At 37.8% G+C, this 24774-nt stretch overlaps 2 protein-coding genes across 2 annotated transcripts in view; one reads left to right on the forward strand and one right to left on the reverse strand.

Moving 5' to 3' along the window:
* The window catches only part of LOC145978763 (uncharacterized), a 158048-nt gene extending 148584 nt beyond the window's left edge, over nt 1-9464 (reverse strand). The window contains exons 1-2 of the mRNA XM_083111576.1: nt 9347-9464; nt 697-1030 (exon numbers count right to left, since the gene is read on the reverse strand). Of these exons, the coding sequence (XP_082967702.1) occupies nt 697-984 (288 nt within the window). The 5' untranslated portion in view covers nt 985-1030; nt 9347-9464. The remainder of the gene's footprint in view (nt 1-696; nt 1031-9346) is intronic.
* Nucleotides 9465-22506: 13042 nt separating this feature from the next.
* Nucleotides 22507-24774, forward strand: part of LOC145978764 (uncharacterized) — a 32298-nt gene continuing 30030 nt past the window's right edge. The window contains exon 1 of the mRNA XM_083111578.1: nt 22507-22537. The gene's annotated coding sequence lies outside the window, so the exon portion shown is untranslated. The remainder of the gene's footprint in view (nt 22538-24774) is intronic.

Here is a 24774-nt window from a genome sequence, read left to right on the forward strand (position 1 = left end):
GACCCCTGGCTGTCTGTCTCTATGTCAGTTTGAATCCTGTAGTGGAAGCAGAAGCCCGACCTTCTTTTTTCAACGAAGTTTCCAAGTTTTCGTGGAAAACAGTTTTCGTTTTTGCGTCTATAGTGGTTGGGTCTTATCAAACTACTTTTGAACATTTCAATAAGTACAGCATTGATTATTCCAGTTTTAAGTTATATTTGACCTTGTGTGTAACAAAATTTTGCGTTAGACCTCGAAATTACATTGTTTCATGTAAGTACATTTTACACAACCGGTTGTCCAAAACGGGGAAATTTCATATTTTCCAGAAAAATGTTATTCCTGCCCTCCACTATACCGGGTGGTCCATTTATAATATCGCATGCAGAATGCATCCCATCGAAAAATTGCACAGAATAAAAGTTTGATACTATTGAGGGGGTAAATGTGAAATTTCAAATGGAACACCCCCATTCGTTTTACATATTTGGATTCCGTGTTGAAAAAGAAGTATTTTTTGTTCGAAAAATTTTGTAAGAAAATTGCAAACTTCGAACATTTATAAACATTTGGTAGTTTCAGTTTCATTTTGTTCCCTTTATGTAATAACAGTTGAGAAAATTGTTGTATTTTAGCTTCAAAATTACTGATATAATCCAGCTGAGAGCTAAAATGTTAATAATATATAAAATATAGTTCCCTTGTAACGGTACTTACGATTGCTGTCCTGTCGGGCCACTTCTCCACGTTGCTCCATACATACTCTGTAATAGGCACTTTCGGTATCGGCAACTCTGGAAACGGTGACTTCACGATATACTCCGAATGATGTCGATGACTTGCTTGTCGTTTTATAACTGTTGGTAGACATTTCCTGCGGATCACACACCGTTCTTCCTTTGGTGGCCCGCCAATCCGTTGAACAATTGTAGCTAATGTTCTGGCCACTGGGACCAATTGACAGCATGTTCCATTTCTCCTGAAGACTGACAACCTCAAAGTCATCTTGTCCCTCACTTGTCCATGTAATACTGCTCTTCTCTAGCGAAACCTGAAAAGAGTATGATGGTGTTGTTACTTACTGTGAAGTGTTGAAATACGAGCAGTGGCGGCGATTGGTTTCCAAAACTGGGGGGGGGGGGGGCAAGAACAGTTTGCTGTCCCTCGATACATAAGGTTTAGTATAGTGCGGGAGCAAAAGTGGAAAAAAGGGGGGGCAATTGCTCCCTCGCCCCCCTTAATCGCCCCCACTGAATACGAGTTTTACTTTTCTTTGGAATTTGTTGACGTACAACCAAGATTACCTTGATAATATTATTACTAGAGCCCGGAAGTTTGGCAAAATGCCTCTTTTTATCTACTGCATATATTGATAATTTTTTTCCGGATATACGTTTTTTATGTTGTTTCGAGTGTTTTAGAAGCCTTTTCATTTTGCCTATTTTGCCTATTTGGGACCCCACTGCCTATTTTTAATTATAATGCCTTTTTTTGCCTTTTTCAATGAAATTTGACATTTTTTTAAAAAAAATGTGTATATAAAGTATTATTCTCCCAAAAAACGTTGTTGGCATTTATTTTTCTTCCGTTTATTATGTGAATAATTTTCGCCTTATTTATGTAATATTGAACTCATGCATGTTTCAACATTGCTGAAGGAGAAAAGTGTGAGAAAAATGTATTTCATGCTCAGTTAGGATATTGCCTTTCGGTTAACATTTCCTTGTGCATGATTGACTGCTGAAGTGGACAGGTTGATTTCGAACGCAAAGAAGATATTTCTGAAATCTCCCTCTCGAACCCGAAAATTTAAGGAAGTTGCATCTGAGCTTAGTTTTCCTCCGCAACCAGTCTTGACCAGATGGGGGACCTGGATATCAGCAGCTATATATTATGCTAACAACCTTGGAAAAATCAGTGAGGTGATAGATGCTCTTCCAGAAAATGAAGCGGCTTCAATTCTTGAAGTGGAAAAACTCCTGTGCTATTCAAGTTTATTTTTGCACATTATGGTGCATTGCCAGAGAAAATTACAATTATAGCATCCATGAAAATCTACGAGGAATCTATGCAGCAGATGATGGAAGAGCCAGGAGAAAAGGGGTCAGCTGTTGCGGAAAAGTGCAAACGGGTAGTGAGTGCAAATGAGGACTTGAAACAATTGAAAACAATTTGTGATATTCTAAAAGGTGAAAATGCTGTTACCAAAATGAGTCCAGCTACATTATACATGCACGCATTTTGACATTTTTGAACATTTACTTTTAAGTTTTATTTATTCTACCAGAGTAGACTACATCACAATAGTCGAGAAATGAATATATAAGTGTTTCAACTCATCGCGGCTTGATTTCTGAAGATAATAGTTTGCTAAATTTAATAGTTTGTTAATAGTTTAATAGTTTCTTAAATTTAAACAAGAACCTAAGTGTTCCAAATGATTTATTGATGCTCATCCCATGACAGACGAACCATATATATGAGCTGTACAGTTAGTACCAGTATATTCATGGGAACTAACACATAAGAAAGGAACTATTTCTCATAAGTCACGTGGCTCTGTTGACATTAATTTCCTTCTTCTGGAGAATAAAAATATATGACGAGAAATACAGACGAGATATGGCAAATAGTATTATTATGATACTCGTTGTCCAACACTTGTGACAATCGTTGTACGGTACATCAACTTAAAAGGTACTAACATTGTCGGCAATTAGGGGGGGCGAGGGGGCAGTTGCCCCCCACTTTTTGACACTTTTTCTCCAGCACTATGCTAAAACTTATCTACCAAGGTAAAGTAAACTGTCTTTGCCCCCCCCCCCCCCCCCGAGTTTTGGCACCTGACTCCTCCCAGTTTTGGAACCCAATCGCCGCCACTGGGTACTAATATACGTGATAACCGCCGCTGCGCTTGCACTTGCAGAACGATTACCAATGCAAATAATATTGCTTAATTAACGTTAATCGTTATATTTAAAGAAAATAAAGTACAGACACAAGAAATCTTATCACTTCCATCACCATTTCAGTACTTATTGGTTTTTGTTGCTATGGTTACAACACTTTGTTTTCTTCTTTTTCCTTTTTAGATATAAATTCTTTTATACAGCGCGATAAGAGCAATGTGACAATATACTATATAAAAACAAACATGAATAAGTTAAAGCAACATTAATAGCATAAATAACATTAACATTGAACATCACAGTTTGAGCACTGGGACAGTCTCATACGGAAGTCGTATTTTAAACTTCATGGTCATAGGAATTTTTAAAAAAAATACTTTCTCTAGTGTTAAATGTGATCAGTAGAGGTACTTCGTGTTTTTCAGTTGAACCTACAATATGTTGTTGTAACATATACAACATGCAAACTGATAAGAGTCGTTTACTTTTCTATCGGTATTACGAAATTCAAGGACAAACGTGAAACATTTTGCAATCTCATTTGGCAAGTCATTTTTTTAATATCATGCTTATAAACAGCTCATGCTTATATATAATAATTACAAGAGATATCTCTTATCCACTCTTTCTAATTGAACTGATTAATAAAACATTGCCAGGAGTATGAATATACAGGGTGGCTCAATAAGTCACTTAACACCCTCAGTACAAGACCACTGCGGCATGGAATTTGAAATTGGCGATGACCAATCATTGCCTGGCCAAGGGGGAACCACATTGACGCCACCCACACGGTCGGCGGCCATCTTGATGTCCGCCATCTTGAATTCAACTTCAGAATGTTAAATGGGAAGGGGTCGTGCGAAATATCAAAATGGGCTAGAATTTCACGAGAAATGCAATGGTGAAGGTTTTTTCGACGTATCTTTAACCAGTAAAAAGTTATGACTGAATTCTTGTACCAATTTGCTCCTTTTCGAGATGTTAGAAAAATGCCTTAAAATTTGTTTAGCGCATCGGTAATGCATCGAGATCAAAGTGACGTCTATGGAGAGACGTTCGCATGCCATTGCACATTATTTTAATCGGATACATCCACGAAGAGCTGTGCATTATGAATGGTTGTCGCGAACAATTTACAGTGTGACGCTTCCATTGAATTAAAAGTCCTTCACAGTGACAAGGCTAATGTTTATGTTCATAAGGAAGTTCATAAACAGAATATTCGATGATTTTTATCTGATAACCCATTTTTGACAGATCAAAGCTGAATGGTTAGAGTTGGTAAGTTAATGGTGTGGCGTGCAGTGTGGAACACGATTGGTTAGTCAATTTTCCATCAACGGAACCTTAAATGCTTAGGGCTACTTGGATTAAATAAACAGGTTTTTTCATCGTTGCTTATGGAAGAAGGTACTTTTTACAGAGTTTTTTTCAATAGGGAGGAACACAAGAACACTATGGGAACGTTGTGAAGGAGTTTCTGTCCAAAGTTAGTTATCAGATGACGAGAATCGCATATTCTGTTTATGAACTTCCTTATGAACATAAACATTAGCCTTGTCACTGTGAAGGACTTTTAATTCAATGGAAGCGTCACACTGTAAATTGTTCGGGACAACCATTCATAATGCACAGCTCTTCATGGATGTATCCGATTAAAATAATGTGCAATGGCATGCGAACGTCTCTCCATAGACGTCACTTTGATCTCGATGCATTACCGAAGCGCTAAACAAATTTTAAGGCATTTTTCTAACACCTCGAAAAGGAGCAAATTGGTACAAGAATTCAGTCATAACTTTTTACTGGTTAAAGATACGTCGAAAAAACCTTCACCATTGCATTTCTCGTGAAATTCTAGCCCATTTTGATATTTCGCACGACCCCCTTTCCATTTAAAATTCTGAAGTTGAATTCAAGATGGCGGACATCAAGATGGCCGCCGACCGTGTGAGTGGCGTCAATGTGGTTCCCCCTTGGCCAGATAACGATTGGTCATCGCCAATTTCAAATTCCATGCCGCAGTGGCCTTGTACTGAGGGTGTTAAGTGACTTATTGAGCCACCCTGTATATATATTTCAATGTATATACAAGCTTCGTTATATATTTTCTCTGTATTGTGTCAAGTTTTCAGAATATAGATCCGCATTTAACTATATCCTCTTGGCTATAAAACGCTTTCTTATTTGGAATTCTCGAATAAAGAACCTATCCCCTGAGATTAAGATATTTCTATAGCAGTGGTAAATAACATTTAAGAAGTGCACTAGAGAGACGTTGCACAACCTAAGGGACATTAGAGAGACGTTCATAGATATGTACTTGCATTTTCGAAACGGGTGATAGAGGGAGAGAGAGAGAGAGAGAGAGAGACAGACAAACAGACAGAGGAGAAAAGGAGAGAGAGAGAGGAGGCAGACAAATCGTTAACGCGGGCTTGGAAAGCCAGACAACAGCGTCAATGGAACTCTATCCACTGATCTCCCATCACCCAATGAAAACCTTTTGGATGTTAAAATAGTGAAGAAAGTAAGATATACAGCAATATAAGACCGCAGAAAAATACAACGGAACGCAAATATCGGAAGTGCTCATGAGATGTTGAACACCTATATAAATAACAGTTGTGCCAGGAATCCTATGCTGTAGAGAAATTACAAGATCTGCTCAAAATGACGTCCGCTGCAAACACAGGTTCCTACACCTGCCAACCTGCCAAGGTGCCATAATAAAGTACTGACTAAAATAATAATGTCCAATATTTACAAATATTGTTATCTCTCTTTGCTGTAACTCTCACTATAACGCAATTGGAAAATAGTCTTCTCCTATCATGAGTATATCGAATCAGAGTTTGTAAATACTGGGCACAAGAATGGAACATATCGAAGAGGAAGAATAGTATTTTGCCCAGAACAAAGATATCGCGTGAGTACGGAGGTTTTCAACAAGTTAACAGTCAACAACCTCACGCCATGTTTAAGTTCCTGTTACATAACGAACACGTATCCCAATTGGTTCTTCTTATATAACAACATAAAAATAATCACTCCTATGACCTTGACTTTATAGCATAGATGATGCGAGAAATTTTACTGCTTTGCAGCTTTCCATCTCATTTATCGCATTGAAAACACTGGCGTGTTACGAATTACGTAAGCGGGAGATCCGACAGTCAAGCGTATGTTATGGCATCTTTTTTTTACAGCAATACGAACTGTATTTTAGCAACTTTTCATGAATATTAACTTTTCTTCAGGAATTTTGGCAAGAAAGGTTACTACAATCTCTAACTGCACCCCTGAGCACATCGATGAGCTTCTGATTCTGTTTTCATCAATTTAATCATCATCATTCATCTGAATTGTTGCGATTAACCGGACAGCATAAATATGCAACTTGAAAGCGTCGACCTCCGTGGCGAAGTGGTTATCACATCGCGCTACGACGCCAGGGGTCCCGGGTTCGAATCCCGGGGTGGGCATGGGTGTTATTTGTGAGCGTCCCTTCATCAATGTCATCATATCGTCACTCATCCTTATCTTCGCGATTAGCCAAAAGCTGAAGAAAAGCAAAGTAAAATGAACCAAATCAATTAAGCAACCTGAAAGGAAAGCGTGACGTGTGAAACACCATCCAAATATCAACCTCCACTGTCAAGTACATTCATAGCAGTTTATCGAGAATATGGCGCCTAGTGCGACCACCACACAAAATTTGGTATTTATAAACCACTCCTTCAACTTTCTTTCGTTGACCAACTTTCTATATTCTAACCTTACAAAATAGACATTTGAAGTTTAAAGAGCTTCCATGACATAACTGAGGAAAGGATTTATTATTGTGGCATATCTATTAATATTGACATCAGTGATTTGTCAAATCGCGTTTTTTTTTTTTTTTTTTTTTTGTAAGAGCTATGTGGTTGCGGGGCCTGGGGCATACAATATACAACAAAAGTTGTTCAGATATCTAAACAAGATTTTTCCCTTAGTCTGAAGTACAGCTGTCCTATATAATCACAATATAAACATTACTAAAATTAATAAACAATTATAATTGATACAATTCGTATTATTATCTACGAGCAATAAGCAGAACATGTTCAATGTTAAAACCAAGGATTATGAGAGGTTAATAAAAGTTCCAAAATTAGTGTTTCTCTTAATTATGGATGTGCTACTGGTGTGGCGTTCATTATATTTAATTACAAAACTAGGTGTGTTGAATATCAAGCTATTATTTTACGTGTCGATGTGGCATTTTTTATTCATATCATTCTCTAACATAATTCTCTTTTTGTTTATTTTTAATTGAATTCAGTCGCTTTGGATATTTTTAAGTTATGTCAAAACGAACCATGAACTCATGAAAAATGAAATTAGTTACTTAATTGGAACCACCAGCGCCCTATAAACTTGTAATACCGCACACAATTATTCTTATCTGACGTGGGGCCCCCTGAAGCGCGGGGCCTGGGGCGAATGCTCGAGTTGCCGGCTCTGGCCGCCCTCGTAGCATTTGATGGGGGAAATACCAAATGAATAGCACAAGTGTTAAACTTTAATAGGTTTAATTCAAATCGACGAATCGTAAGGGATAATGCCACTATATCAGTGACATCTTTAGAAAATGGCTGGCAAAATTATTGGTGTAAATAATATAGAATTAAAACGTTTAAAACATGTGTCAAGAAGACTTGTTTTATAGGAAGAATGGTTGATAAGACATCTCATATTCATCCAAGGAAGGATGGTGTTTCTAGTTATAAAGTAAACGCTTCACTCATTTCTTGAAATGCATATTTATGTTTTTCTCCTAAACAGTAACGGCGATTGTGTGCCACATGTGTGTGTGTGGGGGGGGGGGGGGGCAGGGCAAGGATGGTTTACTTCCTCTTCATAAGTAAGGTTTAGCATTAAGAAGCCACAGTGCGGGGACAAAAGTGGTGAAAAGTGGGGGGGGGGTGGAGGGGCAACTGCTCTTAATCGCCGCCACTGCTTGTAAATCTCGCATGTAGGCTATTCGAGAAGATTCAACTATTCCGCATTTGCCAAGCCCTACTCTAGCCACGCGGCAGCTGCTCTGTTTCCCGAAATGTCACATTTTATTGTGAATGCAACAAAATACATTGACATTAATCTATCTTAGATAAGTTGACTCAAAACATTATGTATGTACCAACACTAAGTATTTAGATCTGAACAAAACTGTTCATCCATATACTATTCAATTATAGAAGTGTTTTAAACACATACTTATTAAAAAAGCATACGCATATGTTTTCAACATTTAAAAACATGATCTTTTGACGCTTTTATTTTAAACATGTCAACTCTACTTTAGAAGCATATGAAACTTGCTACGCAACAACTTACAAATTGTGTCTATGAAGTATTAGTTTATGTAAAGGCTAGATTATAAAATTTGCCTGCATTTATATTGTTTGTTTATCTGATTCAGAGCATTATAAATGTTCTCTGGGTGGGGTAGGCTTGTTTTTAGATGGCACCCACTTAAATTTACATCAGTGTTACGTTTCGGACGGGAGCGATCGCTTGAGTTTAGACTTTACGGAAAGGCTGATCGTCATTAAGTCTTACATCTTATTGAAGGAAAATAGTTCGACGTCCACTGTTAGATTGCCTGCAACGATGCGAAGGCTGTTTGATAATCGTACCCTAACCACTAGACCACGAATACGCCAGATACTTTACAAATACAATATTCAGGTAATAACGTTCCTGTGTTTGAATCCCCGAATTAAAGACATGTGGTCAGTGAGTGTTAGTGCTGCTGTTGTTCTTGAAGGGCTAATAAGGATTGGACATACAGTTTAAAGTGAGATCCGAACCAACGTACAAAGTGCCTCCGCCGGGTATCGAACCCGGAACCTCTTGTTGACAAGGCGACCACGTTACTACTACGCCACAGGTAGGCCAATGAGTGTTAGTGCGAACTACCATAACACGTGTGGGCTTTACTTTTGGAAACAACGACGTAACATACTCTTACAACATGGACAATAACTAGTCCTGATTCTTAAATGTGTGCCTGTGTTTCAATTATTTCAAAAGAAAAAAGTATTGAGTCAACTTCATCTGAGATAGATTGGTCCTACAGTTTGGAGTGAGATTTTAACCGCTATGTGCCTCTATCGGGGATAGAACTCCGAACCCTCTGATTGCAAGATGACAGCGTTGCCACCGTCATTGGGGAGGTCCTTATCGTTTGCATGCATGTCTCTATCGGTTCAATGTGTACGAAAACCATTTCCACACCACACCCTTATCGTTCGGATTTTAACATGCCTTTCGTTTCTCACAGCACAGAGTCCTTGAGAACGTGCAGTACACAGTTACGTTCCTTACATAATGCTAACAGTATTCAACTAATACATTTTACAATCTCACACTTCACCTTTCGCTACCATGCGTGAATGAACACTACTCACCTAGCTACAGGACAGCCGGTTCGCTACAATATGCGTTTACATTCAATGACCGAGCAAGAATTTTAGCTAGGCCCTGCAGCGAGCGTTACTGAATCTATTCGACCTCCGTTTATGAGCCTCTAGATAAAAGTGATGGAGTTAGGCTCACTATCTTGAATTGGACAGCTGTAAACAGTACTATGGACTGCAAAGTACAAGTACGTATTTTTCGTTCCTTTAATGAGTGAGATTAGACGTGAATTTTGCATTTGAAATTGAATTTAAGATTTTGGGTGCGTCAGCACTTGGGCTATTTTGCAACCGTCACATTATACGGGTCCAGCCCCTTACATTACAAATAACAACTGTAACGTTGCATAACTAAAATCTTAAAATATTCTGACTTCTGTTAAAAGCTGAGGCTGTTAACGGGGACACAGCACACACAAGGACAAAACACAAGACAACACAGAGAAGTATACTGGCCATAGTGCCAGTCGCCAGAACCTCGTTTGTCTGCAAAATGCAGTCCAGGGTGTACTGCGTGGAAGTGAGGTTGACCTTTGGGTGCCTACGTGGAAGGTACTCCTTATACCCCGAGATGAGACGTGAAGACAATGAATTGGTACTCAGAAGATCGCGGGTTCAATACCTAGAAGAGTCATCTTTGCTATGTCACTTCAGTCTAATAAACGACGATGTTTTTCACGAGTACTACGAGGTTAAGCTTTTAACTGCCTGCAACATGACAAACTGAAATAACTAACTGGATGTCAAATGCACATTCCAATGCTATTTCACATAAACGCATTCAAACCACATTATTATGATTGGTGACGGATTGATTTGATTTATTTTACTTCGCTTTTCTGCCAGGAAGATGAGAATGAGTGACGATATACGATAAACTTGATGAAGAGACATTTTTATGTTGGCTATAGTTTTCAAATCTAAGTTTAAGATTCGACCACACTATATGTATTCTATTGTATTTGTATCATTTAATCGTTATCCAGTCTCATCAGTGTGATTACCTAAAGAGGTAAAACTATGTTCCCATGTCATCCCTTGTGTAACAGACTAACATTCCAGAACAGAGAAGGAAATGAAAACTGGACTATTTTATTTCTTCATTTTAATGTGGATTGAATTCTCTCTTATTTCATTGTACGCACTTTTAAAATTTGGATAAGCATTATTTTAACAATTGGATCATTCCATGTGAAATCAACCAATAAAAAGGCACTTTACAGCCTTACATTTTTTGATTTTTTTTTAAACTGGGCATACTGAAAGGGCTACCTGAGGTAGAAAAATATGTAAACCTGCAGATCCATATTATTAGGACTGTTGTACTCTTTCCAAGCTCTCTCTGGAGCAAGGCCGCGCTTAGCGGTATAGAAGGGGGTGGGATTGAGTGGGCAGAACGTAGCAGTACACGCTGCAGAGCGAGTCACAAAGTACAGCGAAGTAGGCGGGGCTAATTAACCTCCTTTTAACATACTGTTCATTGTTCTTTAATCTTCTGCTAACAAGTTCATGCCATTCGCAAATCTACACCACCCACAACGGCTCTGACGACGGATGAAGATGCATAAACATCTCAACGGCGAAGGAGGCGAAAGAACCAAAAATCCTCTGCCTTGAGGAAAGGGTCTTGACCCAAAGGCTAAGGGAGTAAACCCTGAAAGAAAATCCTGGTCTCCCAGGTTGGGGGTTGGGCGTGGGGCCAACACCCCCACCCTGGAAAAATTTATCTCGTTAAAAGTAATCAAAGAGCTATCCCCGGACGGAAACATTTGACGACGAACTGGCGAAAGAAAAGGACAATGATATGTGGAACTTGGAATGTAAGGAGTTTAAATGGAAAAGAGGTAGAAATTGTCTCTGGAATGAAAAAGACAGGAGTGAAATACTTGGCAGTAACAGAAACTAAGAAGAAAGGACAGGGATGTATAACATTAGAGGATGAATATATGCTAATATATAGTGGAGTACCAAGATCTGAGAGGGCAAGAGCAGGAGTAGGTTGTATCATTCACAAGGATAATATTAAAAACATAACCAACTGGACAGCTATTAACGAAAGAATTATGATAGTATACATCAACGACGATAACCATGAAAGGAATTTAATAATAGTGTGTGGACCTAACGAAGATGAAACAGTTGAGAAAAGAGAGACTTTTTATGAAGAACTCCAGAGTATCATAGATGATATCACAATAGGAAATATCATCATTCTGGGAGATCTTAATGCAAGAGTAGGCAACAATCCAGAAGAGGCTGAGATGGTTATTGTCAAATACGGCGAAGAACACTGTTCAGACAATGGACAAAGACTGATATATCTTTGTATTGCAAATGATCCTATAATTACAAATACAAAATTCGACCATAAAAAGATACACCTATATACAAGAGCTGAACCCTCTAAGAACGAAAAATCAATAATCGACTACATAATCATAAACAGAGACCAAATGAAATATGTAAGAGATGCAAGAGTTTGGAGAGGCCCGGAAATTGGCAGTGACCACTATCTTCTTATAATGAAATTAGTAACACAAGTTAAAGAAAAAAATCTTAAGACAAAGAAAAAGCATGTGTCAGAATCTCTCAAAAGTTATAAGTTGAAGGAGAAGAAATATCAGGATATCTATAAAGAGAAAGTCAAGGATAAAATAGAAAAGCTAGGAACAGGAAGGGATACAATAGATTTGGAAGAAAGTTGGATGAATTTCAAGAAAATAGTGCTAGATGCAACAAAGGAAGTATGTGGCACATACAGAATAGGAATAAAGAAGAAGAGGACCCCATGGTGGACAGAGGAAGTAAGAGAACAAGTGAAACAAAAGAAACAAGCATGGCATAAATATTTAACAACAAAAGACAAAGAAGACTACCAAAAATACAAATTGGAAAGACAACGTACTAAAGAAATGGTCATTCTTGCAAAGAAAGAAGCATGGGAAGAATTTGGTAAATTTATGGAAAATAATTATAAACAAAACAAGAAACTGTTTTATAAAGTGTTAAAAAATATGAGGAAAGATAAAGAATGTCCACTGAAATTCATCAAAGATAAAAATGGGAAAATGTTAACAGAAGAAACAGAAGTTATGAATAGGTGGAAGGAATATTTTATGGAATTGTTAGAAGGTACAACTATGGAGGAACAAGCTGAGGAAACAACTCTAGAAGTTATATTGGAAGAAGATGACACAATTAAGAAAGAAGAACTAAATAATGCCATAAAAAAGGTAAAAATCGGTAAAGCTTCAGCTGATGACAGGATTACACCAGAAATGGTTAAATATATGGGAAGTACAGGAAAGAAATTATTACTCCATACTATTAACCTTGCTTGGAAATACAAAGAGACACCAAAAGACTGGAGAATTGCAGTGATCACACCAATATTCAAAAAAGGAGACAACCGATTATGTTCAAATCACAGAGGAATTTCATTGTTGAGTGTCCCAGATAAAATATATGCAAGAATATTGGAATACAGGCTCAGGCAAGAAATTGAACACCAACTAGAAGAAAGCCAAAGTGGATTTAGACCAAATCGAAGCTGCCAGGACTTAATTTTTACACTAAGACAAATATCAGGAAAAGTGATAGAATATAATAAAGAAATTCATATGTGTTTCATAGATTTGGAAAAGGCATTTGACAGGGTACCTTGGATTAAATTATGGGAAGTGCTGCAAAGAAGAAAAGTGAATGATAACCTGATCGCTAGCATACAGTGCTTTTACAATAAGTGTTGTAACTACATCCGTACAAGTAACATAAAATCTGATGAATTTTATACATCAACTGGAGTAAGACAAGGCTGCATTTTAAGTCCACTTCTGTTCATAATTTTAATTGATGAAATTACAAAAACTTGCAAAAGAAAGATTAAACCCTTTACTGTTGGGAATTGGCTCATGAGACCGGTACAAATATCAGAACTAGCTTTTGCAGACGATCTCGTTTTATTTGCTAAAACTGAAAAGGACTTACAATATAATTTAGATGTATGGAACAGAGAACTACAAAAGGTAAATATGAGAATTAACACCAGTAAAACAAAAACAATGATAATAAGTAGAGAACATAGAACTCATACCATTAAGATAGGAGGTGAGAGCTTGGAGCAAGTAACAAAGTTCAAGTATTTAGGGTCTCTAATAAGCAGCAGTGGGAAAATAGATGAAGAAGTAAATAATAGAATTGCTGCAGCAGGAAGATTATATCATGCTCTAAATAGAAACTTCATAAACAAAAAGGAAATTACGAAGAAAACAAAGTTGACAGTTTACAAAACAACGTATGCACCTACACTAATTTACGGGTGTGAATCATGGCCACTAACAACTAATTATTCTAGCAAACTTCAAGAAACTGAAATGAGATACCTAAGAAGAATAGAAGGAAAAACAAAACGAGATAGAGTAAGGAATCAGACAATTCGAATGAGCCTTAAGACCCAACCTTTACAACAACAAATAGAAGCGTCGCAGTTGAGGTGGTTTGGTCATGTTCGCAGAATGAGTGAAGAAAGGATACCTAAAAAGATATGGCAAGCTAAAGTAGATGGAAAGAGACCAAAGGGAAGACCAAGGCAGACCTGGGACGGTTGGATGGAAGAAGTTTGGAGGAGAAGAGGATTGGATACCAACAGGGCAAGAATGTTAGCCAGTGACCGAGAAGGATGGAGAGCTCTTTGCAAAACCTCTACACCTGACGGTAGAAGAGGATCGACTAAGTAAGTAAATTATTTTAACAATTGGATCATTCCATGTGAAATCAACCGATAAAAAGGCACTTTACAGCCTTACATTTTTTGATTTTCTTGAAACTGGGCATACTGAAAGGGCTACCTGAGGTAGAAAAATATGTAAACCTGCAGATCCATATTATTAGGACTGTTGTACTCTTTCCAAGCTCTCTCTGGAGCAAGGCCGCGCTTAGCGGTATAGAAGAGGGTGGGATTGAGTGGGCAGAACGTAGCAGTACACGCTGCAGAGCGAGTCACAAAGTACAGCGAAGTAGGCGGGGCTAATTAACCTCCTTTTAACATACTTTTCATTGTTCTTTAATCTTCTGCTAACAAGTTCATGCCATTCGCAAATCTACACCACCCACATTTGAATCGTTTATTTCAGAAACCCCCTATCGATCACTTTTGGCGAAAACGATAGCCTATGTGTACAGTGGTGGAAAAAAGTTCTTCCCCATAAGACTTTAATGGCAGTAAATAATGCCGGAAGGGTAGGCAACACACATTGCACCATTAGGTGATCGGGTGATTCTGTCTGTCTCAAGAGCAACTCGTCTTTCATGCAAAAGCCAACAGGCACAGGAAATGTAGGAAAGTCACGTGACTTGTCAGGTGGAATGTTGTTCGTCAGAAAATCGCCTTTTCTCAAGCCAGGTCGCAGAACCGACAAGAGCTACAAATTATATCTCCAAAAATGATTCCCCTAAAAACGTTGAACGAAACGCTAAAACAATTCTTGCCTTAATTACTGTATGTGCCGCAGTAGCACAGTCGTTAGGGCGTTTTATTACCATGCGAGAGATCTGGGTTCGATCCCCGACGGGGGATAATCGGGATTTTGTCCACCTGTTCAAGCTGCTTCGGTGCCCACCCAGCGTCGTATAAAGTGGGTACCTGGAGGAAACTCTGGGGAAGGGTGGGGGGGGGTAAGGCGGCCAGGGGCGTGGTGCTGATCACATCATTCCCATCTTCGGCCTGATGAAGAAAGCGTGGGGCCCTAACTCCACACCCCCTATACACCTTCATGGCTCGGTGCAAAGCACAAAGTAGGACTTTGCTTTTTAATTTACTATACATCCCAATTTTGTCGTAACAAAACTTCCCAATCTCTACGTGGGCTTTCTTCCAAGTTCCGTAGGGATGTGAATAGGCTCCAATATTTCTTGACACAATTCATACATGTTATATTTCCTTATAAGAACAACAGCCGATATATTTTGTGTGCGTGTGTGTAGGGGAAGGGGGTATAATCCAAACATGTGAGGTGATCCTTTTCCCACTACCCACTCCATTCTCAGAAATAAATCGCAATTCCACACACTGAAAATGAAGCACTTTCTACGTCTTAGCATGCAAATATCTACATAGTAGCAAAGTAATGTGTGGAAAGAGAAAAATTAACGATTTGTAACGGCACTCTGGAAATTTTTTAGTTTATTTTTTTTCAATTTGAACTGACATTCATAACATTCATTAACTATCCCAATATTGACAAAAGAATAGCTTAGTCGTTCTGCTACTTTCAATTCTTCATTATCGTAATCACCGTAACTCTCTCCCTCTCTCTCTCTCTCTCTCTCTCTCTCTCTCTCACTCTCTCTCATCCTTCCCGATGGCGCTGTAGTAGAGGAGTCGCCTTGTAATCAAGGAGTCCCCGGTTCGATACCCGGTGGAGACACAGTGGTTAGGATCCCAATTTAAACTGTAGACGCAGTCTCGATTAGCCTTTGTGTGCATAAAGTGGACTTAAAATACCAAATGAAAATAAAAATCAAAATCACCGTAACTCTCTACAAAGTCAGAGGATCCATTTTTGAAACCTGTTGAGGCATAGATGAAGCATTGCATTCGTATCATTACCCATCATCTTCATCGTCGCGATTATCGCAAGAGGTAAAAATGCGACACAAAATAACCCAAACAGAAGCTTGGAATCAATCTGAATATTGGTTACGTTGGATACGTGGTAGAATTGTTTTAAATATCACTTCCTGTGATGTAATAGGGTTTTTGATTAGAGACCATTTGTATAATACATACCTTTGTGGCGAACAATAAGTAGTTTCACGTTCACCACGCTCTTTGGTTGTTTAGAAATCGTAAGGAACAAGGATCTCGAAATTTCCGCTTTCACATGTCAATGAAACTTTAAAATAAGTTCAGTGTAGGTCACAAAAGAGATTTACATATTGTTATGATATCTTTTAAACACCACGAAATCTAATTCCAATAGAATACGATACTACTCCTTACGTTCCTGTAAATGTTCAACATTAGTCTGGCGAAAAAAAGTAACGAAGATTTCCGTGTTTCCTTGAGGAAAGATAAGGCGCCTGCTTGTAGCAAGCAAGAAGCACCAACTGCTTCGATCAGTGACCTTCACTGCCACAGTGACTCACAGCAGGCCTGCGCTCGTTCCAGTTTGCGTATAAAACAGGTATTTAATTTCGTTCCTTACAATCCACAGTTATATCAAGCTAACATTCTAATATTTTCGTAAAATATGTAGTAAACAAGTTGTATACATTATGGTCTTCCAGAGTGTTGTTGCTTGCTATTTACACGCGGGAGATGGGGGTGTTGCAAACATTTCTGAACCCAAAGGTCGAGCACGAAGGAAAAGTCGTGTAAGCATTGGAGGTAATAACAAGGTAATAGAAGTTGAAGGAAATGCTGGAATAAATTATATCAGAAATTGAGTAAAAACAGTTCTCATCACACATAGTGCTATCAGATCACTCTTCAGAGGAAAGTAGGACAAATTGTCTCAAAATGTTGGACACGAACGCATTTGCAGTAAATATAATAGGTTACTAGAACATCTTAGCATATAACGAGAATATGACACATCTTCAGCTGAAAAATTAATGTTGAAGTGAACGGTTGAGTTCAAAATTCCTCAACTGCTAATTAATAGCACGACTGTATGTGATTTCAACTTGTGTATGTAAGACAGAACGTTTTTCGTCGATATGGGGCCAGGAAGTGAAAACAATCCATGAATTAGGGAAGGAAAAAATTCACAATTTCGTAAACAAAGTCTGGAAGTTCTTGTTTATTAATATGTAAGAAACTACTATACACTGGGAAAAAACAGAATTGTGTGCCTTATTTCTCCAATAAGGACCGTTTATGTAATTTCTGGAACGAAACTTGTTACTTCGAACAAATTATTGACACTTGTAGTATCGATAAAACTTTACAAAGTAAGCATTTTTATACATATATCCGGACTTCTCCGGATCTAGAAAATCGGGAAGTAATATCTGAGCTGAGAATGCAATTGTTTTTCCGAACATCCAGTAGCAACCATGCACACTCTTTGATTTAAGCATACTTCTCCAAGGAACCACGTTGTCTCAGACTCCCCTCAGATTTTCTGTTTCTCCATCTAATTTGAAGTTACGTGATGCCCAAAATACGTATAAGACATTTGAGATTTCTTTCAAATTCCTTCCGGAGGCGAGACGTAACTATAAAATGTAGGACACGTCCGGAAATAAGAATGATTCTTATAAGTATTTTTATTTTCTTATTTAGCTTCGTTTTTCTTTCACCTCTTGCTAATCGCGACGACGAGGATGAGTGATATGATGAAATTGATGAAGGGGCACTCACAAAGAACACCCATACGCACGACGGGATTCGAACTCAGGACATCAGACATCGTAGCGCACTGTGCTAACCACTCTGTCACGGACGGAATTCTTATAGCCCTAATCGTTCCTCAAGCATTTTTCCTATCTTTAACTACACACGAAACATAAAGAACAATCTAAATAAACAGGTGCCAGTTCACACTCTAACCGTAAAAAAACATATGCATGTGAAAATGCAAAATAATATTTATTTTTAGGTAGTTGTGATTTATTATTGTATATTAAAGAAATATATTAGTGATAAAATGACGGAAGTAGAGGAACATCTCCAATGAAACACTCATGCCTTATGGATATTTGTATTTATTGCCAAACAAGGTTCCGAGTTCGAGTTCCGACCAAAATGGGTTCATTGTGTATGTTCATTCGTGTCTTTAATGTAATCATAAATCGTCGTCATGAATAATTTAACTTAAGAGGAAGAAAACTGAGGTAATTACTAATAAAAACAATAACAAAACAAATTTGATCTTAAAGCCCTGGGTTTGAGCTACATATTCCATCACGGGGATCATAGGAGTGCGCCTAGGGGGCCAGGGGGAGGGCAAATGCCTCCCTAATCATGGACGTCTGCAGATATTTTCCACGAAGAGACAAGCAAGGTATTTTTCCATGGGGCATATTACCCCGATAATAGCGTTGTATTATCGCATTCCTGCATCCTCATTATAATAATTAATGTAAATTATTATGACTGAAATCAAATTATACATGTGAAAACGTACTTTTTGGTTGACATTCGTTTTCTAAGGGGAAGATGTGGCAATCCTTGCCCCCCTTCCAGACATCTATGCCCCTATATTATTATATTTTCACCTAGAAATTTAGGATAGATGAATCCTATCGCCGTTATTAAACTATATTATACTCTTAAAGAAAATTAAGTATTTTCAAGCCGATGAAAGTTCAAAGCAACTACGGAGGAAGGGGTTCAGTGGCGAAACCACACACCCCCACAACCTTGAACGGAAATCAATTTTAGGGGGCAAACATGGAAGTAAAGGAAAGCAAGAGTAGCAGAATCTAAGAGTAGCAGGACAAAAGGATACTCAAGATGGATTTTGTTTTCACGTCTTTCTTGCATTATTTCTTCCAGACTGCCAAGAGCACCTGCGGTGGGGGTGGGGAGGGACAGAGCTGCAATTGCCCCCTTGATTTCAAATTTTATACAAATATAAATACCTTTTGTAAAATGTTCTTGCTCGCTTCGCTCGCAATGTCTGCTTTTCTTGCAGTCTAGTCAAGTTCAGAGCCGTAGCTAGGGGTCGACGGGAGTTAACCCTGGACGCCAAACGATCTAAATGAAAAAAATTGTAAAAGACAATAATATGGCGCTCCATGATTTTTTCCCCATATTAAATCGACATTGTTTTCATTTTGCAAAAAATTGGATCTGAAAATTTATTGGTCGCTTCGCTCGCAATTTCTTTTCTGTAATGCATTTTAAATTACCGAGGAGAGAAGTACTGCTTCTAAAAGGTTTTCTCTTAAGTGCATGAACAATTGTTTCGAGGAAATGGAACGCGCAGATTTGAGAGACAATTTATATGATTTTTACTGTTGGTATATATGTATATATGTGTGTGTGTGTGTGTGTGTGTGTGTGTGTGTGTTGTATATATATATGTATGTATGTATTTATATGTGTGTGGGGGCGGGAGGAGGGGTGTATATATAAACACACCTTTCAATGCAATAAAATTTAAACAAGTGAGATGAAATTACATTATTATTTTCCGGCCTGAACTATCATCAAGGCTATCCCCCCTAATCAGAGGGTCTGTGCACGCCTATGACGGGGACTGACACTTTACGTAGGTGTAGACATGCTTCGTACAATTTGATGATATCGCGATTACGTAATGGATGTGCAGCCACTTAACTGAACCCCCCAAAATTCACATTTTATTACTAAATTCTAAATTAGCATAATATCACATAGTTTACCTATTCATAATATGCGCCGCTTTGGTGCAATTTGTGGATTGTGCATTAATCAACACCAGGTTAATCGCGGCCGGCAAAGTGGAGGGAAAATGACAATGAAGCACAACGAGGGGGCCCTTGGTTCCCGATTAATGAAACTTTGTCTACATGCAACTGAGTCGCTGCGTGAAATAGCTGAAAATGTAATTTATTAATTTCTTAATTTTGCTTATTTTATATTGTTTTTCTAGCACTTGGCGTCAACAAAGGCGATGAGGATGATTAATGAAGTTATGAAATGGATGATAGGACATGATGATCCATGTCTTACACAAAATTCTAAGTTGGGACTAATGAATATCGATTCGTCTTATCATTTGTCAAGACGTTGTTTTTAACTCCAACCTTTTTCAAGGACTTCTGGGTTGACAGCATGTGTGTTGCGCGATGATGATTCGACGAAAACCACCATTTCAGTGAACTTTCTTGACAATGACTCTAATATCAGTAAAGAGAACATTTTCTTACGAATAGCTGTTGTAAAGAAACCAATTCCTGAAACTTTTTCTGGTGGTCTCACGGCACCCAGCTGTTGTTTGTTATGGCTGGGCCTGGGGGTATGACTCACGCTGCTGTCAAGACTCAATCATTCCCGAGAATCCAGGTCCGCCAGGCAAACCCAAGCGACAATTTTGTTATTTGGGTTGCATAGACAACAGGCTTTAAGATGTTACGATATCGTAGGTCTCGTGGCCCAAGAACTATTTTCCATGACTGTACACAGGCCCGTACCCAGGATTATTTTGAGGGGGGGCAAGCCCGAGACCTTGGTTATATACAATATATATACATATATTTTCATGAAATATATGTCAATTATTAAATAATTAATTTATATATATATATATATATATATATATATATATATATATATATATATATTATAAACATATATAAACAAATTAATTTGCTACATTTATAAACTAGCAAATTAATTCCTTTATCCACTGGTTCAAAATGTCAAGAAATTAGAAGATAGGTGAAATGTTTTTAATAAGTGTTATTATTTAATTATTGCTTTTTATTAAAAATGATAATTAAATTTTCATACTTTTATTGTGTTATGTTTTTATAATGGTGTAAATCTATTAATGGTCTCTCGAAAGGAAATATTTCCTTATCAGAGTTGTAGCTAGAGATTTCAGCGCCCAGGACGAGAATGATTTTCGCACCCCTTACACCGAATTTGCACCCCCCTACCTAGATGTAGCTGGAAAACTTAGACATTGTAGAAATTTTATGTACTTACTCTTTTCTGTTGAATACGATGAAATAAAACTTGGCATTCAAGAAATGTGGCTAATAAAAGGACAGTCGGTTGTGCATCCCACACCATCTTCATTGAAGCAGTGTGTGTTATTGTTCACATCTGCAAAATCGATTGCAAATTAATGATAACTAGGTGGAGGGACAAAAAATTAGAAACTTTAAGAAGACATTAGTTTCCTATTAAATTAACATGTAAGTGCTATGTTTTATTCCCGACGAAAGGAGGTGAGAAATGGAGGAAAAATGACAGGTCGGTCTAATTTCTATGTTCCAGGGGCCTAGGGAGACAATGACAATCACCTTCGCAGCTACGGCTCCATTTCTTACTAGTCCAATTTGATATAATTTTAAAATCTTATCTATGACTGTTGAAGTACGTTTTTACCCCATGCTGTTACCAGCCCTAAAGAGAGAGAGAGAGAGAGAACAAAAGATGTATGCAACATTCACACACAGGCAGACATCATTCTTTGTTATTTCTTCTTTGTATGTGTTTATGATGTTATTCTTAGTAAAGTATGTTTGAAGTCCAAACTAATTGCTTTGTTGTTATAACACAAACTCTTACCCTCGGAAAATTTTAATGGGGGAAAAATTTAATAGAACAAGATCGTTGGTGGGAAGGTGGGAGATCCCCCTTCCGCCATGGCAATTCGTAACCTGAATGTGACCACCAATGCTATGGAATTATCCTTATAATGATGGACATGTCTGAATGTGAATTAACCACAAAAGAGGACATTTTCTCATCAAGACTGCAGTTCGAAAAAAGTCAAAACAGGGAGTAAATATGGTGAACTGTCCCGACCAAATTGGAACATTTAGTAGCTACGCATAAATGGTTATAAAACTAAAATTTACTAAATATAGTAGTAGACTGCAGACTTCTGGAGTCTTCCTCTCTGCAGAGACAACCCATTCATTTAATCAAGAATAAAATCTAAATTCTTGCAAAATATTAAAAATTATACATGTTATTTTTGCAGGTTTCCATCAAAATATTTCATGGTCCGAGGGGAGCCATGGCTCCCTTGCCCGCCCTGGGTACGGGCCAGTGTGTACAGTTTCATACAGCTCTTGCCAAGGTGCATCGTTTGATGCAGAAATCTATCATGTAACCACGTACCTAACGTACTGTACCTAGATACGTGATTACATTATCAATTTCTGCATCAAACGATGCAACTTGGCAAGAGCTGTATGAAACTGTACACATATCGTTTACGCCAGAAACCGTCGATAGGGGGTTTCTGTAATAAACGATTCATTTATCTCGAAGATAGTGGTCAAGACATTCGCACAGAATTCAAACGCCTGAACTGCCAAACAACAATAGCAAACTCTTTTCTATAATTCTTCACGTAAACATTTATCAAATAAACAAATAATATTGGTAGGCACAATGAATGAATTTAAATTTCGAAAATTAACAATTCGTGCAAGTTGATTAATGAATCACGCAACAATAACATGGTGTGCTGGAATTGAATTGTTATGGTAACAATGTAGGAGCCATTGCGGGTAAGTTACACCTGTATAGCTTTTTGCAGTAATGGCGATTGGACGCCAAAACTAATGGTGGGGTGGGGGGCAATGACTTTCTTGGTAGACAAGACTTAGAATTAAGAGGGCATAGTTAAGGGCGAAAAGTAAGTGAGAAACTGTCCCTTATGTCCCCAATCGCCGTCTCTGTCTTTTTGTCATGGACAATGACTACATACATATAATGAGGTAATGGAACGAAATGAAAATTTTCTCACAATTCGTTGGATGAGAATTCTGCCTTTCCGAAATATTCAGTTTTATATATAGGGTGATCAACATAAACACGAACGATTCTTTCACGGCTGATTCCATACGTGATCATGACGACAAGAAGCATTCAAATAAATTCGGAAATGCATCTTTGCAGGTGCAGATCTAGAACAATGAGAATATACCGTCGACAAGGGAAAATATACAGTTAGGGAACAGAACAAAAAATTAATCTAACTGAAGTTAAATGAATATTCGTTTTGTAGTTTTCGATTATCCCAAGAATAGGAAATTTAAAGAAATATATTATTCTATATTATGTATCAAAATTAGCTCCTACCCAAATTTGCAATTTCTACCTTGCTCTTCTTGGTGAAAATATTTAGACTTTAGCTTCTAACGTATGCCACGCCACACTGCTGCAACTTGCTGGTGTAATATTTCTCTGTATCAACGTAGAGTTGAAATGTGTAATGAAACTTTGCATGTTCCATTAACTTAGTTCCGAGGTGTCAACCTTATTAACCTTGGACTTTTAACTTTCTCAAAGGGCTCTTCACACCCCTTTTTAAGGTGTAAGGGTTTTAGATAAGAGGATTTTTACTCGTACACACTGAAGGGTGGTGTTGATGCACCCAAAAATTTTCATTCAATCAATCATGGCGTCGTTATATGATCTAAGTTCCACTGTTGGTTACATCTATGCTAAAACAAAACAACAAACATTTCTGTTGGGTATTTCAAGGAGGGAGTTTGTCTGGCAATAAAAAGTTAGTTTGAAGGACAATTTTCTCATTGCGACTAAGAATCAATGAAATTATGATACAACAACCACAGACAGAATCCAGGATCCATGATTTTGTAATATCGACAAACCAGTTTGTAATGTAACGGAAGTGGCAACACAGAACCTATTAAGCATGTCATGGTTTCAGTTTTAGAGGCACACATGAATAATTACTTAGGACGGGACTCGAACAAAAAAATGTAGTTTACTGACATCAATGATGGTTGGAGAAGATAAGATATTTTAGCAGCATTTAAACACCTCTAGATAAACGTAAAGATATGTTCGTCTAGAAGGCTACTATATTGTATGAGGGTCACATCGACATTTTCTAGATATGTTCGTATGGAATACGGTTAGCTGATAATAACAATGGTATTTCCTAGCCTCATTCCATCTGAAAACTGCTTAGAGTGCTTGCTCAAGTTTGAAATATTCGTATATTTCAAATTATACCTATATATATACCTATATATAGGTATATATTATATATACCTATACCGCGTTTACGAAATATTCGTAAACGCGGTATAGGTTAGGTTAGGTTGGTACCCATTGAATGCCTAGATGAAGCTTTCCTACAGCGTCAAGAAGATGCACCGGACATCGAGAGAAAAGTAATCTTCCATGATTACATGACTGAAACTTGGATAGACGACTTGGATGCATACTATTTTCAATTATTATTTTATTTACTAACTGCAGTACACATTATCTTCTTTCAGAGAAATTTGCATAAATTCACGTTATATCAATGTAGCATGGTGTTTTATTACATTAATAATGATGACCCTTCATGTCGATAATATTCCCTGGTGGGAAATTTTTTGTGTGTAAGGCGAAACAGGATAAGGCGAAATGGGATGTCCCGTTTCGCCTTAGAAAGTTAGTGTCACATAAATCACGCGAAATTGTATTGGGGGTTAAACACAATAAGGCGAAACGGGATATGACGAAACTGGCCGTAATCGTTTGCAGACAGCAGCTTTCTGTGTATTGCAATACGCAGTTAAGTGCGTTGTGGCCTTGAGCGCATGTGTCTGAATAGTGAATAGCATTGAGTGTGTGTGTCTTTTACTGCAACGTCAGAAGTAAACTCGCTCTCAATATGAGCGTAAGATATGAGATGATCAGAATTGGGTCGAAAATAATCCCGCTCTTTCATGCAAATCTTCAACAATGAAACGTAACAATATGAACTTTTGTTTGCGACGCT

Source organism: Lepisma saccharinum, chromosome 25 (genome assembly GCF_977018435.1).
Source record: "Lepisma saccharinum chromosome 25, izLepSacc3.1, whole genome shotgun sequence".
NCBI classification, from domain to species: Eukaryota; Metazoa; Arthropoda; class Insecta; order Zygentoma; family Lepismatidae; genus Lepisma; species Lepisma saccharinum.